Here is a 19,676-nt window from a genome sequence, read left to right as displayed (position 1 = left end):
CTTTCAGTTGTGTTATATCCATGCCAGTAGCAGCTTTAACAGTATCAGCCATCGTCTCCTTTGGTGTCTGGGTCTTCTTTTGCCACTGATCTGACCAAGCATTATAGATTTTTCACCCAGTATGCAAACATAATAAAGAGCTCATACACCCCACTCTCCACTTGTCCCCAGTTCTGTCTCCGAGTCTCCTTGCTGATGTTATGTTTGTAGGCTGCAGTCAGCCTGTGCCGTTCTGTAAAAAGAAGGGTGCTGTACCAATGACAAAGCTTAGCAATCATTGCTGAGCTCTGTCATTGGCTCCAGCAGTAGGTTCACAAGCTGACTGCACGGGACAAGCAAAGAGCAGATATGCTCTGTAGATCTAGAATGGATAGATTTTACAGTATTTAAGGAGGAACCAGCTCTACAGCAGTGTTTATCGTGGTGTAGTTTGCTAGAGGTAACGGTAAGAGTGGTCTTTGGTTAAGACGTCGATATAATAAGCAGATGGCTTCTAAAGCATGTATTAAAATTCAAACAATAAAAGGCTTGCCCATTCTCAGGAGCCACAATAATTTGTGGAGCACCTAATCTACTGACAAACATCCTAATATACCCATTATTTTAGCTAATAAGTAGAGATGAGCGAGTATACTCGCTAAGGGCAATTGCTCGAGCGAGCATTGCCCTTAGCGAGTATCTCCCCGCTCGAGACAAAAGGTTCGGGTGCCGGCACGGGGGAGCGGTGAGTTGCGGCAGTCAGCAGGGGGAAGCGGGGAAGAGAGAGATCTCCCCTCCGTTCCTCCCCGCTCTCCCCCGCAGCTCCCTGCCCGCCGCTGGCACCCGAACCTTTTGTCTCGAGCGTGCAGGTATTCACTAAGGGCAATGCTCGCTCGAGCAATTGCCCTTAGCGAGTATACTCGCTCATCACTAATCCCCATTCAACCGGCCCATACAGAAACCACAGTGAAAATATCCCAAGGCCGATTGGCAGTATGGTGTCTCTGAAAAGAATCAGATCCTCCCACACAGAGAGAAAAATAGGAAATTGATGGCAGAAAAAGGCCACATGGCCCATCTAGTCCAGTGGTTCTCAACGAGGGTGTTATTGCCCTCTGGGGGGCATTTTACTCCTGAAGTGGGTGGTGGAATGAAAAGGGGCGTCAGAGGGGCATTGGAATATAAAGGGGCCGGTAAGGGGGGCGTTCTGTGTTTGCTTTGTTAATTTTTTTTCATCTGGTAGCAAAATTTCTCTAAAAATTAGTAGTGATACCTCGATTTTCGTCGATAATCTGTCCGAAAACAATCGGTGAAATCAAAAACTGTCGAAAATTTGAGGCAATTATTTCCATATGAATCATTTACACGTAATGGGGGTTGTGTGCAGCCTGCGTGCCTCTCATATAATGTATGATTTTTATAACTCCATGACTCTGCTACAGATCAATCACACTTCATAACACTTGATAACATACAGCACAATCTAAGCTGCTGTATTCCATAATGGCTGGAAGACCTTCAAACGTTCACTTGTGTCGGTCTCTGGAAGTTGTTGTCTTAGTGGATGCCAAGTGTCTTTTCAGAACACTGATATAAACTACCACGCAATTGAAAGTACCAGCCAATCAGTGGTATTATGTAATACAGCTGGTTAAGTTGTTCTCTAGGTTATCAAGTGTGATTAATCTGCAGCGTCATAGAGTTATAAAAGTCATGCATCATTATATGATAGAGGAACATAAGCGGTGCATTCTTGAAGCATACTTTATAAAAATGGAAGAAATAACATCAATAGTCAAATGAATACTTGAAATACGGATTCCTCCCTTGTCCTACAAACGGACAGCTTCCCTTTGTCATTTCAGAAACGAGGCACTTTTCGAATGCAGCTATGAAGCCTTGGAGACTGAGTGATCACCTTGCAAAAATGCAATCAGACGAAGTGGGTAAGCCTATTTCATTTTTCCAAGGTTTAAAGTCAAACTTTGAGAACTGTGGCACTGTAGGCAAGCTATTTGCAAAATCGGCTTTCAATGCTGACAAACGCCTCCTTGCTTCCTACAAAGTTTTTTCATTAATAGCGCAATGTGGCAAATCCCATGTACCTTTTAACGAACCCTCTGCTGTTTGAGCAGGACTGTACATGTACATTGTAACAAATCCTCAGCTGTGTGAGCAGGACTGTACATGTACATTGTAACGAACCCTCAGCTATATGAGCAGGACTGTACATGTACACTGTAACGAAAACTCAGCCGTGTGAGCAGGACTGCACATGTACACTGTAACGAACCCTCAGCTGTGTGAGCAGGACTGTACATGTACATTGTAACGAACCCCAAGCTGTGTGAGCAGGACTGTACATGTACATTGTAACGAACCCTCATTACGCGACCATGTGATGACGTCATATGCCCACCGCTACTGAGAAGCGTTACGACGTCCTACGTCCCGCGATACTACCGGTCACTGCCTAGCAACTATAGACACGCTAGCGGGGAAGAAGGTATACGAACTGTTTAGGTGCTTAGCCGGGTAATCGGAGGAAACCCTCTTAGGTATTTACAACCATGGACTATGATGAGTTTATCTGATGGTTAGCGGTGCTCCCTTTTGGGCATTTAGAGATCTTATTAGGAACAGCGTCTATGCACACACCGCCTCCTGAGGAGGAGTAAACTTACTTCATGATCTCATTGGCTGATAAGCGATTGACCCCCAGCCGGGGGTGGGTCTTTGACACTATAAATCTGTGAGTGAGACACTGAGCTGGTCATTAGCCACCAGCCTACCATAAGGGCTGGTGCTGCTGCCTTTTTTTGTTTTCTGTTCCTGTTGGGATGGCGGTGGGGATTTACTTGGAGCTTAGACATAGAAAAGCCTAAGATGATAGGATCGTCTATCCCTCACCTGAAGTTCTGACTAGTCTGGTTGTGCTAACCTAGGATCATTTCAAGCAATTTATAACCGTACTAGATCCAGTCTATAGGATTTAAGTTGTTTTTGATCTATTATTATATCAAATCCAACTCAAGATTGATTCTGGGACTTTGTATCCTAGAGTTGCACAGACCTTAATCTTGGTTCCTGATGATGCTACATTACAAGTAGCGGAAACGCGTTGAACCTTCGACTTTGACCTTTTCCAAATCCTATAAAGCTGTATTCTCTGGAGTATTCACTCCTTGTAAAGTTCCTAGCTCCGAATCAGACCTAACCATCAAACCGTCTACAAATCCTCCTGCTATATAGAGGATTGGTATCGGTCTGGTTCTGGACCCATTTGTTCTTTTTGGAACTAAAAGGTGGATACTAATAGATCCACTTTTGGGAACACCTATTTTTTGATAAGGCTGACCATATAAAGACATCCAGATTATGGAATTATTTTATGTATGTGGTACTTCCTTTATATAAATCTGGCTACTTTCAAAGAGAAACTTGAATTAACATTCCGTTCTCATCTCCTGTCTAATTCCCCATACACGGGTTGGGGACTTTAGTTAAGGAGGATTTTTGTTTCGTTTGTTTTTTCTCTTTTGCGTGTCCCACCTAAGACTTGCTTGACAAGCCTTTTTTAATATTTATTTATTAAAAGTTATGTTTTAGAGAAAAAGTTGAACCCTTACAGTGAAATTTATCTTAGTCATCCAGGTGTTCCTCCTGCTTCTGTGAAAGAGGAATGTGGCAAATCACATACTATTGGGGAAACACTTGTGTAACCTGATTTAGCCCATTTTGGGGGAAACATTCCTTTCCCACTCTATAATGGCATTTAGAATAATCCCTGAATCAACGTTTTCAAAGTTCCTACCTGACTACAAGACCCAGATTAACAACCCCGCTGGTTGATTAATGTCTATATCCTGTAATATCGTAGCGCTCTAGAAAGGAATCTATGCTCCTCTTAAACTTCTGTATCTATTTTGCTATCACCAAGTTCTCAGGCAGAGTTCCACAGTCTCACTGCTCTTACAGTAAAGAACCCTGTTCTATGTTGGTGATGAAATTGTTACAATTGTGTGGGCAAACTAAGCACAGGGGCCCACACGATCGTACCCAAAGCGGACTGGGTACGCACACGGGTTTCTGGCAAACTGACCCTGTGCTACCGGGAGGTTGACCTGGCCCTACCTAAGCGGGGACATTGCCCCAATAAGGGCAGCTGTTACGTGTGCTGCTGGGATCTGTAGTTCTAAGCTTCCAGCAGCACAGCACTCATAGGGTTAATTGATTGAGCTAGCTGGGTGTGGTACTTCCTGCTAGCCAATCTCCTGGGTCTGTGCTCACATATAAACCCAGCTCCTGTTCAGTCTCTGTATGGCCCCTAGGGTGAGCAGTCATGAATCCTTGTCTGTTGAAGTTTGCTGTGTAACCTGCTATCTGTGTGCTGTTGCAGCTTGCTGTGTGATCTGTGCCTTGTGGTTTATGTACGTTTGTACGTTTATTTTGTGTCAGTTTGGTCTGCTGAGTTTGTTTGCTATGTTTGCACTAGGTTGGCCCCTAGGGCCCTCTAGTAGATGTGTCTTGCTAGTTTAGGGACTGCGAGATATGAGGGGCCTTGCCGGGGCTTGCAGCTTAAGTTTATTGGCTAATGTACGAACTAACACCTCGCATTTATATTCGGATCTGGGCCCTAGCTGATCCTAGGAGCCACGCACCAGAACAGGACGCATTCACATGCCACATGACAGGGACTGAGCAACAGGACACAGAATACACAGCATACAGCAGCCAAAATGAAACCACTAGTAACAGATTCAGTAAGCTGAATATAAATACCAGGTATTAGTTGACATTTTGTACAAAACATGAAAGCTAGCAGGCCACTTCACGGCTCCTGGCTATACCGCTAGTCCCTACACTAACCAGGAGTCCAGCAGCACCGGACACAATTCACACAGCAAACTTCAACAGACAAGGATTCATGACTGCTCACCCTGAACACCAGACAGAGACTGACCAGAATCTGGGTTTATATGTGAGCACAGACCCATGAGATTGGCTAGCAGGAATAACCACACCCAGCCAGCTCAATTATTAACCCTGAAAGTGCTGTGCTGCTGGAAGCACAGTAGTACAACATGTCTCAGCAGCACACGTAACAGAAACCTTCTTTCCCCTGACCTCTTGTTACTGTCGCAGTCCTGGGTATAAACAGATCATGGGAGAGATCCTTGTATTGTCCCCTCATGTACTTATACATAGATATATGGTCATCTCTTAACTGTCTTTTTTCCGCGGTAAATAATCCCAATTTTGATAGCGTCTCTGGGTATTCCAGTCCCGTCATTCCATGTATTAGTTTAGTTGCCCTTCTTTGAACCCCCTCCAGCACTGTAACATCTTTCCTGAGCAGCGGTGTCCAGAACTGTACGCAGTATTCCATGTGGGGCCTGACAAGTGCCTTATATAGCCAACAGACCACTAGTACCCCCAGGGCTTTTTCCATACCCCTTTTGTCCTAGCAGTGCCCCATTTAGTGTATATTGGTGACATCCGTTTCTCCTGTCCATGTGCATAACCTTACATTTGTCAATATTGAACACTCTTTTGCCATTTTTTTACCCAAGCCCCAAGCTTATAGAGGTCCATTTGTAGGCCCCTGCGTGTACATTATACACATGGCTCTGCTCCTCCGTATCAAACATGCTCGGCTCTGCTCCTCCATCTCACACACACACACTGCTCTGCCCCTCCATTTTACACATGCTCGGCTCTGCTCCTCCGTCTCACACACGCTCGGCTCTGCTCCTCCGTCTCGCACACGCTCTGCATTGCTCCTCCGTCTCGCACGCGCTCGGCTCTGCTCCTCCATCTCGCACGCGCTCGGCTCTGCTCCTCCGTCTCGCACGCGCTCGGCTCTGCTCCTCCGTCTCGCACGCGCTCGGCTCCGCTCCTCCGTCTCGCACGCGCTCGGCTCTGCTCCTCCGTCTCGCACGCGCTCGGTCTTTGCTCCTCCGTCTCGCACGCGCTCGGCTCTGCTCCTCCGTCTCGCACGCGCTCGGCTCTGCTCCTCCGTCTCCTACACGCTCGGCTCTGCTCCATCCACTCCCTGAATACATCCTGATGGGACACAGCAGAGTCCTGCATCCACTGAGCGGAGAGACCTGGTCATGTGACCCCTTGTCTCCTCCCACACACTGATCACATGACGGTGACCTCATCACAGGTCCTGTAAGCACAGAACAACCCCACGGCTCCTGTCCGGCTGCAGCTGGAGGTATGTGGGGGTCTCCAGCACTGGGGGGCAGGTATCATTAACCCCTTCAGCACCTTCCAGTTTTGGGCATTCATTGTAAGACCAGTATTTTGTTCTTTCGCTCTTCTGCTTCCTGGTATAATCGGTATAATCGCCTCCTGTGTTTTCTCTCCTCGCCGCTCCCCATACTACAAGCTGCTGTTCTCCCAGATTCTTCCTCTCGCTGTCAGTAATATTAGTTTGTGAGTCCATCACATGTCTGTGTCTTTTGAAGCCGCCCTAGCTAAATTGCCTGAAAAAAAAAAACAATACTTGCCTAGCAGGCGCAATCCGGGTCCTCCCGTTGCTCTCCGGAGCTCTACCGGGAGTCCTGCAGTCCTCGTTTGCCCACAGAAGGTCACTTTCTGCTTGTGGACTTCAAAAATCCCGCCTCCAGAAAGCGATGGCTCTAATTGATTCATCCTGCGCTACTCAGACAATCAATGCAATGCTTGATAAACCAATGCAAGGGCTGTAATTGGTTCATCCAGCTCTGCATTGATTGGCTGAGCAGAGTTTGAAGAACCAATCAAGTTGTGGAGGCGGGATTATAAATTGGCTAAGCTGCCGCATTGTTTGGCCAATTCATGAATCCTGCCTCCACAACGTGATTGTGATGCGATAAACAAGGAGGCTCCATAGGGAAACATGGGCTACAAAACATCGTAAAGTGCCGCAGTATAAAGCACGCAGCACTTTTTTTCCCTCCCAACATTGCTAATGTGCAGGAACCCGAAGGAACACAGGGGCTTCACATACATGTGATTTGTAGCATCTCGAGAAAATCCTGCGATTTTTGTTGTCCTCGTGAAAGGGGTTTAAGATTTGTAAAAGGTGTAAGTGTTACCACAGCGCCAAACTCGTCGTCATTCTCTAATTCCTAACTCATCATCATTATTGTTTTACCATAGCGTCCATCCTGACAGCACACATAGAGGTTCCCCCTCTTGAGTTCGTTGAGACAGGAAGAAGGAGAGTTCTTAAGGCCACCTCCCACCATCCATCTCCAGTGTTTCTTCCTGTCCCAACGGACACAGAGGGAGTTCTCCAGGCCGGAGGATGGACAAAGGTGTTCCTACTCGCCAACCAGGAGTCCAGGATCTGGTCCGTTCAGAATCAAGCAGAGGCAGTCAGGAGACCGCGGGACCCACGGCAGGTGCTGCTGCATCTTGCGCTAAAGTCCCGGCGTCTAGCAGCAGCCGGCTCGCTTTGATGATGCGGTGCCGCACTGTGTGGAATGACATCAGACACACCTCCAGAATGCCATGGAAAGTGTGGATGGTGACAAGGGGATTGTGCCAATTGTAAGTACTCCACTTGGACAAATCCAAAAATTGGTGACTATTGTATATTGGTATATTGGCTTCTCCTATTTTAGGAGGAAGCATTAAAAGTGAAAGGGGATAAGAAAAGAATAAAAATATGCGCTTTATGTACAAAAAGGCTGGATGATCGCACAAAAGAGCCAATTTGTTCTGATTGCACGGCGAAAATTGTACAGGATGAACAAGAGAGTTTATTGCAAGGTATCCGATTAATGGTCAGGGAAGAAGTGCAAGCGGAGCAGTTATCCGATCCCTATCCTATTACGCGGGATTACATAATATCTTCACCTGAACCATCGGAGGCGGACTACTCAGAGGAAGAATCATCGGAATTTTCAGCACCCACTGTAACGGATGATTAATTAATTACAGCAGTACGAAATACTATGGAAGTGATCGAAGTTCCTCAACCCAGATCTATACAGGACAAAATGTTTGGGGGGCTCGGATCCGACGAAAAAGGGATTTCCAGGAAATTAAAGTTTAAAGTAGCTCATTATGGAGGAAAGGCATAGGGCAAAAAGTGCTCTATCCATTCCTAGGGACTTTAAGAAGAGGTTCCTGTTCACACCGGAGGATATGGTACTGTCGGACACGATCCCAAAAGTAGATGTGCAGGTAGTGAAGCTGGTCAAAAAGACTTTGTTACCATTTGAGGACGCTTCTCAGCTAAAGGACCCAATGGATAGAAGAATTGAGGGGTTCCTTAAGGATGCATGGGAATCAGCAACTACTGTAATAGAATCTAACATAGCAGCTACATCAGTAGCAAGATCCATGTATTTATGGGTTGATCAGCTAGAGTCTCACCTACAACATAAAACGTCCGGAGAAGAAATTCTAGAGTGTATCCCTTTACTTAAGAAAGCTACAGCTTTCCTAGCTGATTCTTCAGCGAAGTCCATAAGATTCGCTGCTAGGAATGCAGGGTTAGGGAACTCCACCAGAAGAGCGTTGTGGCTTAGAGTCTGGTCAGGAGACACGGTATCGAAAAATAGATTGTGTTCAATCCCTTTTCAAGGTGAATATCTGCTTGGCCCGGTTCTGGACAAGATCCTGAAGAAGGCAGGTGATAGAAAAAAGGGGTTTCCGACAGACTATTTACCAAGGAAAGCTTCATTCTTCCGGAGAGAAACATACCAATGCAGAGGGAGAAGCAAGGGGAAAACGGGTAGGTGATCATACCAGAAAGTAGGCAGGGGTAAAAGTTCCAGCTTTTATCCCTAAGCCTGAATCTAGCTAGAGCAACAGGTTTGGTAGCGGGTAGACTCTCTCAGTACTCAGGGAGATGGAACCAGATTTCTGGGAATCCCTGGGTACTGAGGTGATTGCATCGGGGTACAAAATAGATTTTTCATCCGTCCCCCGTTAATTACCTGGACGCAAACGCCTCTCCTTCAAGAATGATTAGCCATTGTGCCAGTCCCTGTAAAGTCCCTAAACCCAATGGGTCGTTTAGGGTTATACTTAATTTAAAGTCCCTTAATGATTATTTTAAAAAATCCAGATTTAAAATGGAAACCATTTGATCGACAATTCCGTTAATAGGGCCTTACTATGTTATGTGTACGCTGGACCGGAAGGATACCTATTACCATATACCCATTCACACAGCTTCCCAAACGTATCTCAGATTCGCTGTTGAATGAATGGTGCAGTTTCTCACATCTACTTTATTTGTTTGTCTTTTGGCATTTCGCCCGCCTCTAGGGTCTTTTTAAAAATTATGATTGAACCGATTGGGTTTCTGAAAGAGAGGGACATTAATATAATTCCCGATCTGGACAACCTTCTAATAATCTCAAAAGATATTGGTTCTACGGAACCCCATTTATAGCAGACACTTAATATCCTTTTGTATTTAGGTTGGATTATTAATTATGAGAAGTCCAGCCTAAATCCAGATACCAGGAAATTCTTCTTGGAGGTCCTGCTAGACTCCGTAAGAGGCTGTTCCTTCAAACCAGTATCTAAAATATCAGATACTATTCTTTCGGTGGACAGATTTAAAAGAAAGAACCGAGTCTCCATAAGAGAGGCGATGAGGGTCCTTGGGCAGATAACAGCCTGCTTACCTATGGTCCATGGGCACAGTTCCACTGTAGGCCCCTACAGCAAAAGATCTTATCTATTAAGCATAGAAGTCACTCCATAGATAAAATATTTAAATTATCGTACTCGATGAAAAGGTCCCTAAACTGGTGGTTGTCCCCTTCCTGACTCAGTAAAGGAGTCCAGTGGTCTCTGTCCCCATGCGTATCTATTAATATGGATACAGTCCCTAATAATGCTTCTCAGGGAAGACCTTCTGTCACAAGGTCCGGTGTTTTACCAGGAAATCCACTGGTTGAAGTTAACAGCATGGTTACTAAGAGGCAAAGATTAAGGGACCAGGGACTATGACACAAGATAATTAACGCACTCTTGAAGAGTCATAAGAGCATTACCTCTGGTATTTATTCAAGAGTATAGGAAAACTTTTGACAAAGGTCTTAACCCTAGGACCTTGCATGTAAAAGTAGCGGCCCTCAGTTCCCTTTTTGATGTCCGCCTCATAGAGAATAGATGGGTAAAAAGATTCTAGCAAGGGACAGATAGACTTAGGCCTTAAAAAACGTATCCATTAACCCTTTCCAATCCACTGTCTGACATCTTTCAACATTCTGATTAAAGCCTGTACAGCTCCAATGTCGGAAGGCGTCCGGCAGGGTATTCTTACTGTATATTACTGGCCATTCTGTTGCAGAGAATCTTATTTAAAGGTATTGGAAGACCGTGTAGTATTTAGGACAGACCCTAATTTTTTTCCAAAGGTTGTATCCTCCTTTCATATGGAGCAGAAATACTTCTGCCATCTTTCTGTCAAAAGTTTAAAAACAAGAAAGAGCAGCGCCTACAGAGTTTAGATACTTGCGGATCTCTCCAGCATTTAGGAAGTCTGATAATGTTTTGCTTCAGTTTCAGAGATACAACAAAGGCAAGGCAGTGTCAAAGGACACTATAGCAAGGTGAATTAGAATAGCAGTACAGGAAGCCTACAAGTCTAAAGGTTTGTCAGCCCCAGAGGGGATTAGAGCACATTCCACAAGGGCTCTTGCTTCCTCATGGGCTGAATGCAGGGGTGCGTCGGCAGAGCAAATTTATTGAGCTGCGACATGGTCTAATGTTCATACCTTCTCAAAGCACTATAGATTAGATCTCCATTTCAATAGGGAGCTAGCCTTCGGGTGAAAGGTCCTGCAGGCACTTGGTGATTTGGTATTACCTCCATGTGTGCTTTCAGGATGGACGCTATGGTAAAACTGGAATTGTTCTTCCCATTAATTCCTTTTCCATGAGTCCATCATGACCACACATACGTTTCCTACCTGTATAAAATGAATTGTATCTTGTACATGTGAACGTAACATTGTGTTGTTTTTTTCAGCAACAATAAAAGATTGGGCCACGTATCCATTGTGATGATTTGAAGTCACTGGAGATGGATGATGGGAGGTGGCCTTCAGACCTCTCCTTCTTCCTGTCCCAACAAGCTCAGGCAGGGCAATCTCCATGTGTGCCGTCATGATGGACTCATGGAAAAAGGAATTAATGGGAAGAATAATTCTAGTTTTCTGTGATATTGTATCTTGGCTTCTTCATCGCATGACATTTATTAAAAAATAAATTTTGGGACACAAATTGTTACTATATTCTATTGGGTAGATTACTCGTTCTGAGCTGTCATTCATGGTCTCACATTGGCTAGAAATCTAATGGTCCCAGCATCTCTCTTTCAAAAAGCAGTCAGTGTGGCGCTGCCTTCAGTATAGCCTACCTGAGTTCCCTTGATAAAGCCTGTGAGGCAAACATATTGGGAGAGAACGTGTTAGATGTTGGGAGGGCATGTGTTAGATGTCAAGGGGGCACATGTTAGATATCAAGAGGGCATGTGTTAGATGTCAAGAGGGCATGTATTAGATATCGGGAGGGCATGTGTTACATGTTTTTCAGATAAGGTTTAGGGATGACTCAATTATGCAAAAATGTTTATAGATGGCTAGGTGTTGTGGCCCTCCTTTGTGGTCTGATAGAGACCTCTCTCACATCTCTAGCCTCTGTCACAAGTGTGATTGAGGCATAATCAGCATAGCAATTCACTGGAAGCTTATAATTCGGCTGTGTCATAGCACCTCTGTTAACTGACACCCTGCACATCCCATTACAGGTTGCCAGCAGTTACATCATTTCCCCAAGCATTGCATGCTGTGTGAATATATTAGTGGCTAAAGACCTCACAGCTTGCCTTGCAATATATATTTAGTTCATTTATAGACTCAGAACGGATTTAGTTCAACCACCTACTCCTCAATTTTAGCATCTTTGTCTGTTTTGAGCGCATATATGTCAATAAACTGTATCAAAATAATAACGACCACCTGTCCGTGAGTGACTGTGTGAGTTACATGCTCCACCACCTGATCACATGACGGCAGGTCCTTCACTTAAAAACCTACAGACAGCAGCCGTGTGCTTACAGCACCTGTTATGATATCACCGTCATGTGATCAGTCACCTGTGTGGGAGGAGTTCAGGGTCACATGACCAGGGGTGATCAGTGTGAGCAGGACTCTGCTGTGCTGCCTGTGATCCATGCTGTATGGCATGAAAAATGTTTGTAGCAGAGCTGTATGTGATGTACATGTAGCAGAGCTGTGTGTGTGTGACGTGCATGTAATAGAGCTGTGTGGCACATTGTGCTGCTGGAAACACTAGTGCGATAATTTCCTAATAATTACTAGTAATTTTATAATAGTCTCTTTTGGTAGGATATAACCATTAGGCTATTGTTTTGTCCTTGGCAATTTTGGGGAAATTATGCTTATTAGGCAACATCTTGAGAATGAGATTTCTAAGTTTTAGTTTTACATCTACCCCATGACACATTAGCACAGCATTAGCTAGAAGCTATGTCATTTCTGCCTGCTGGGGGAGGGGGATAGTTTAATTATAACTACCCTTTACCCTAATCAGGAGGATGAGCTGTGATCTCCTTGATTATAACTGTGTGACAGGAGCTGTGTGATCAAAATCAGTAACTATGATAGGAGTGTCTGTATTCCCCTCTAGGCAGTTTCTGTGGTACACTCCATTTAATAGCATCACACAAACTAAGAAACTAACTAGCTTCAGACAGCATAACCCCAAGTAGATTGAAGCTGGTCAGTACTGAGATCACATGGCCATCTAAAGAGAAAGAAGCCAGGATTTTCATACAGAAAGAAATAACTAAGCAAGGTTTCACAAGCTCACTTATATATACTGGGGGATAGCTGAGTAATGAATGAATTTATAAAAAATCCCCATAGTGGCCTTTTTTAGGAGGTCTGTCGGCTAATTTTTGCCTATTAAACTCAATATACTGATGCATGAGCGACTGAATGATGATTAAACCTGCACCATTAGCTCTGTGCACTGCGGATTCCCATCTCTAGATAAAACTGCAGAAAGGCTTCCCGCATCATATGGTAATTATCCTGAGACCATACAATGGGCGGTTCACATCTGCCAGCAGTCCGAGCGCTCGTCCTCCCTCTTCTGCTAAAAATGCCCTTTTCTATGTTGATGTATGTGTCCAGTAGGCAGATTAGGGCCACAATGCGTACGTTTCTGAACATAGGACAAATGGGTATCCATTTTGGGTTGCAAGTCTTCATTTTCATGTGTACTATAGAAAAAATATTGTCTTTAAAACGATATATTTGTAAATATCTGAAATTTTATTTTTTTCCCCTCTAAATTGCAATAACTTCTGGAAAAAAAACTTGTGTTTTCAAAATACTCATGACACCCCTCAGTGAATACATTAAGGGGTGTATTTTTAAAAATTGGGTCGTTTGTGGGGGTTTCTACCATTCTGATGCGTATGAGCCTTTGCAATCTTGGCTTGGTGTAGGAAAACAAAATGTTCCTCAAAATGTCAACAAATAATGTTACATTCGTACATCTCCTAAATTACTTAAAGAAAACCTAAAGTTTTTGAAATGTTCATGCACAATAAAGTAAACATATGGAAATATATGCATGGACCCAAATAATGCGGAAGCCACTGCAAGGGTGAAGAACCTCACAAAACACACAGAATGTTCCTTGGAACACTATGGGGGAGATGCATTAAAATGTCTAAAAGAAAAACTATAGCAACCAATCACAGATCGGCTCATTTAATATTCTGCTATTGAAAAGTGAAAGCTGCGCTCTGATTGGTTGCTGTGGGCAACAAGGGCACTTGAGCTTTTTTAGACCATTTCATAAATCTACTCCGATGTAGGAAAACACCTGAAGACTGTTGCCGTTTGCATCTTCAGCTTCCTTTCTGGCTGAATAGCTACAAGAAACTGCCTAGATGGGAATAGTGATTTATTAACTCTTGTGATTCCAGCTTAGAGGACTTGGGAAGTCACTATCTGAGCTCCAGATTTACTGCTATATAGTAACATCACCTTTGTGGCTCCTGATTCGCTGCAACCGTCATGTGAAGATGCGACATGCCTTGACATCAAGCATGGAGCAATGACCTTGATTTAGGTATAAAAAGAGAGAACACAACATCTACACTTTATTACCTCCTCACCGGTATTCCCTTATTATCTCCAGTAATTGTTTTATTCCAGGGGGTTTTCTATGATGTTACATTGTCTTGTCTTCTCTCCATTCAGGATCCTCGGCTGATATCTTCTATACCAGAGAATTTTCCTGATTGACCTGACAAGGATGGAGAAGAACCGGGACAAGATGGCGGAGAGTATATTCACCCTCACTCTAGAGATACTCTTCCAGCTTACAGGAGAGGTGAGAGATTCTGGGGAAGATGTCACGTTACATCATTATTATCTGTCTGGGATGATTTAGTGAATCCTGCACTAAGCAGGGGGTTGGACCCGATGACCCTGGAGGTCCCTTCCATGATTCTATGTTAGAGGTTCTCTGATTTTAGACAAATGGGGCAATGTTGGGAAATTCAATAAAATAAGCTTTACGTAACTATGAACGCTTGTGTGTTGGCTGATCGTTGTCTTGTGTGCATAAAAATGTAAGTTGGTTGGCTGCACATTTCTCTGTGTAATGTTAGCTGTATGTTGAAGGACAGCTATTTCTAATGATTGTTTGCACTAACCTGAGATCATCTACCCATCTACATAGACCATTGTTGATCAGCAGTTGTAAGCACGGCCAGATGATCTGTTTCTGAAAAGGGCCTTAAAGTTGTTATCCCACGGAACTAGTTAGTCAGTTCCACAGGATGGGCAATAGCTTGCTGATTGGTGGAGTCTAATCACTGGGACCCCAACTGATCCTGAATTCCCTGGGGGTCCTGAAGTGCCGCTTCACTGATCACCAAGAGGACCACCAGAAATAGTTAAAGGGGTTGTCCCGCGATAGCAAGTGGGGTTATGCACTTCTGTATGGCCATATTAATGCACTTTGTAATATACATCGTGCATTAATTATGAGCCATACAGAAGTTATACACTTACCTGCTCCGTTGCTGGCGTCCCCGTCGCCATGGTGCCGTCTAATTTCAGCGTCTAATCGCCCGATTAGACGCGCTTGCGCAGATGGGTCTTTTCCCTTCGGCTTGGTCCGGCACGAGCGGCGTTCTGGCTCTGCCCCCTTGAACGCGTCATCGCGTAGCTCCGCCCCGTCACGTGTGCCGATTCCAGCCTCCTGATATTACAAAGTGCATTAATGTGGCCATACAGAAGTGTATAACCCCACTTGCTATCGCGGGACAACCCCTTTAAGTTGAAGTGAATGAATCAGTAGAGTGTATGCTTTCCCGCTGCCCGTACTTTAGGACTGTGTTTCTCAACTCCAGTCCTCAGGGACACCCAGCAGGTCTTGTTTTCAGGATTTCTCAGTATTGCACAGGTGATGTAATTATTGTTGGTTCCTCAGGCGTTCTTACTATAGGAAATCCTGAAAACATGACCTGTTGGGGGTTCCTTAGGAGTGGAGCTGAGAATCACTGCTTTAGGACATGTTGGAGCTCCATTCTTGGGATCAGTGGGGGTTCGAGCTGTCTGAACCTCACAATCAGAAAGATATCCCTATCGATATGGGGATAATTAGGATTGGTTGGTCATCATATTTTAGGCTTGCTTTATTCAGTTATCTACACTGTTTTCATTTTTGTCTTAATACAGAGAACTGCTTTAATAACTGTTGGACATAACTGGAGACATGAAGGACTCTGGGAATGTCTGCAGGGATATTTATGTATGTATCTCCCCATAAACAGGATTACACGGTAGTGAAGAAGACTTCTAGTGATGGCTGTCAGGCCCCAGTGTCTGATGGATGGGGAAGACCCTTGAGCCCAATCACAGGACGCCCACGTCACCCCCTGATACTGGAGGAGATCAATGAGCAGAAGATCCTAGAACTCACCAACAAGATGATTGAGCTGCTGACTGGAGAGGTGATGCTGCTGGGAATGCTGGGACATTATACAGTAACGCTATGGCGATATAACGTGTCTGGGTGATGACGGTATCATTGTGTTGTCAGGTTCCTATAAGGTGTCAGGACGTCACAGTCTATTTCTCCATGGAGGAGTGGGAGTATTTAGAAGGACACAAACATCTGTATAAGGACGTCATGATGGAGGACCACCAGCCTCCCCCATCACCAGGTAATAGACAGGACTAAATCTAGACGGCCTTTATTATTTGTATGTAGAGAATGAATTCAGTGGCTGTCTGTGTTTTCTGCAGGTAGATCCAGTAAGAGAACAGCAGCGGAGAGATGTCCCCATCCTCTTCATCCACAGGATGATCAGGTAGATGGAGAGAAGGTCTCATGAAATCTCCCCTCTGGTCTGTAGGACGGCTGGGAAGGTCTTGTGTTCAGTCTTATTATATGACTAATTCTTGTGTAATGAGAAAGCTGGAGATGGCAGGATTACAGCCGACCGCAGACATTAGATATCTGCATCTTATCACTATTTTCTGGTTCTGGAGACTTCTTGTTGGAATAAAGAAGCAACAGGTTGGAGTTATACAGGAGACCTGTAGCTATTTGGCCCAGATCACTACTGCTATCATGTCATTCCAGCTCCTCATACTAATTAATGACCTTTCTGGCCATATAAAACCTTTCACACGACTTCTTCAACTGTGTGATGACTTTTACAGCTGGTGAAACTGGAGGAAGATCCGATCCCTATTAAACCTACAGAGACACATGTGATGGGGGATCAGCCGTGTAAGGAGGAGGACCCTACAGATGACCCCCCAGGTGAGACTACATGTAGAGAATAGTCTGTGTTGTCAGGTTTTCAGCTCTTTATTCTCTTATTCAGCCAAGGACAATTTCATGTATTGTTTTCATTATTCGTTACTCAAAAAAAATAAAGGAAACATTTAAATCACATGAAGTACAAAACTATCAGTCCCGCACATGGAGACTCCAGATAGCAGCTTGTTTTATCCATATTGAAAAACAGTTACAAACTGTAGAAAGAATGCGCCCCCTATGACACGTTTCGGACCCACGCTCAGTCTTTAGTCATAGTGTATGTGAATCTTGTAGATAGAATGCCTTTTAATGCCTAACAAAAATACATAATGTAAATGCAAACTTTTGGACTTATTCCGAGTCCATTATTAAGGCATAATGAAATGGATCTGAAGGAGCAAGCATATTTATAGTGTTAAGAGATCATCAGGTCAGCAGTGTTATCTGTGCTATAGTTTCCTCATACTTCCCATTCACACATAAATCTTCTTGAAGAATTTAACCCTCTGTTGAAAGTGTCAAAATGTGTTATAAATTTATATTCCGACATTCTTCTGTGCCACTGTGATTTGAAATAGCCTTTCAATATGATAACTTTCATGTCTTCCATGTTGTGCCCATGACTAGAAACGTCCTTCACCACAGGGAATTCAGTCTTTCTGTATTTAGTTGTGTGGCGATGAGACCTCATCCTCGGTTTCCGTTTCTGTCCTGTTTCTCCAATGTAGAGGCCCCCTATTCTATGTAACGTGCTGTATAATGTAGTCTTAGGCCTCATGTCCACGGGGAAAATCAGATCCGCTGCAGATTCTACATGTAGAATCTGCAGCAGGTCCCTCCTGCCCCGCGGACATGAGCGCTGAAAATAGGAATTTAAAAGAATTTACTCATCCGGAGCGGGCGGGGAAAGCCTTCTCTTCCTCACGGCCGGATCTTCTTTTTCGGCCGGCGGACGAATTCGTCACACCGGCGGCACGTCGCCGCCGTGCCGCGCGCATGCGCCGGGCACATCCGCCGAGCCGAAGCAAGAAAGATCCCGCCGTGAGGAAGAGAAGACCTTACCCGCCCGCTCCGGATGAGTAAATTCTTTTAAATTCCTATTTTAGGTCTCCCGCGGATCCGGACGGCTTCCATAGGCTTCAATAGAAGCCCGCGGGAGCCGTCCCCGCGGGAGACCCGCACGAAAATGGAGCATGGTCCAGATTTTTTCATGCTCCATTTTTTTAAAAATCCCTTTTATTGACCATCCGCGGGTATTTATCTACCCCGTGGGTGGTCAATGCATCCCTATGGGGTGCGGATCCGCGGGCAGAAGAAGAGTTAAAATCTGCTGCGGATTTTAATTCTTATTTTGCCCGTGGACATGAGCCCTTAGGAAATGGGACCCTTGGACACAAACTATTTCAGCTTCCGTCCTTTTGATTTCTCTCCATACAAGAGATCTTTTAAACTGGCTATTCAAGCCCTTCACATTAAGAGACAGATGGCAGATGGCATGTCTGTGGTGCTGTCTGGAACAATATGTCAGGGAATATACATATTGGTTAGGATATAGGAAGTGAGGTACATTATTGGAAACTGAAAAGGTTGGAATATATATAACAAATTACATAAACAAAACCGTGGAGTGAGTCAAATTGCACAAATTGGGGGAGAGTTTGCAGGATTACTGGGACTAAATCTGTGCTTGTAGCATCGGAGTCCAGCAATTAGGGTTCTTTGGTTGTCTTTTTCCATTCCTGGGAGATCTTGGGGGAGAAGCTGTTCATCCAGGTTTGAGTTAGATTCAGAAACGTAGGAGGGGGATTGTCCCACATCTCGAGCAGTTCTAGACCTTTGTCGAATGTGGCAAAAGCATGAGTCTTCCCATTTCTTGAGATGATGATGACTTTGGTTGGGAAGCCCCACTTATATCTTATATTGTGGGCTCTCAAAGCCGAGGTTATAGGTGCCAGCTTCTTCCTTGCTGCTATTATAACTTGGGAGAGGTTCACAAAGAGTGTTAACTTCTAGAATGGGGCTGCCAAGGTTGGCATTTTTCTTGAGGCCTGCATGGGTAGCTCTTTGATGTGGAAAAAACGAATTCTGGCGATGGTGTCTCAAGAGGCAGAAGATGGTATGTTTCGGGCCCTTGGCAGACTGTGCACTCGATCAATAAATAATCAGTCTTTTAGGATGAATGCCAGTGGATTAGGTGGATGGGAAAATCCTCTAATGTTTGAATTTTAATACATGCCTTACAATTTGTATGAACATTTTATATAAAAATGTCATAAACTATCAGTATAATTGCTATGTAATATTCAAAAATATTAAAATTCAATTTATTCTTGGCAGCTGATGACACCAGAAGCTCAGAGGGACATCTGATAACAGTTTGTAAAGTGGAAGATCCTGATATCATAGAATTTACATATGAAGAGCCTGCCATTATCCCAGATATACCCTCAGCCCTTCACAGCAAAAATCTATTCTCTGATCCTTCTATACAGGCTTCATCTTCTGATTCATTACAGAATGTTAAACAAAATAAAATTGATAGAACAGATGTTGAACATCGAAGAGTTCACACAGAGGAGAAGCCATATTCATGTTCTGAATGTGGGAAATGTTTTAACAAAAAATCAGATCTTGTTAAACATCAGAGAATTCACACTGGGGAGAAGCCATATTCATGCTCTGAATGTGGGAAATGTTTTAACCAAAATTCAGTTCTTGTTAAACATCGGAGAGTTCACACAGGGGAGAAGCCATATTCATGTTCTGATTGTGGGAAACGGTTTACACAAAAAGCCCATGCTGTGTCACATCAGAGAATTCACACAGGGGAGAAGCCATATTCATGCTCTGAA

At 44.2% G+C, this 19,676-nt stretch overlaps 1 protein-coding gene across 1 annotated transcript in view; it reads left to right on the top strand.

The window, feature by feature from the left end:
- Positions 1-19,676, top strand: part of LOC136624367 (oocyte zinc finger protein XlCOF7.1-like) — a 160,077-nt gene that overhangs the window by 94,469 nt on the left and 45,932 nt on the right. Inside the window, exon 5 of the mRNA XM_066598333.1 lies at positions 16,302-16,366. Coding sequence (XP_066454430.1) covers positions 16,302-16,366 — 65 coding nt within the window. The remainder of the gene's footprint in view (positions 1-16,301; positions 16,367-19,676) is intronic.

Source organism: Eleutherodactylus coqui, chromosome 4 (assembly GCF_035609145.1).
Source record: "Eleutherodactylus coqui strain aEleCoq1 chromosome 4, aEleCoq1.hap1, whole genome shotgun sequence".
In the NCBI taxonomy this organism is placed as follows: domain Eukaryota; kingdom Metazoa; phylum Chordata; class Amphibia; order Anura; family Eleutherodactylidae; genus Eleutherodactylus; species Eleutherodactylus coqui.
The sequence above is the reverse complement of the archived record's forward strand: the minus strand, read 5'-3'. Positions and strand labels throughout refer to the sequence as shown.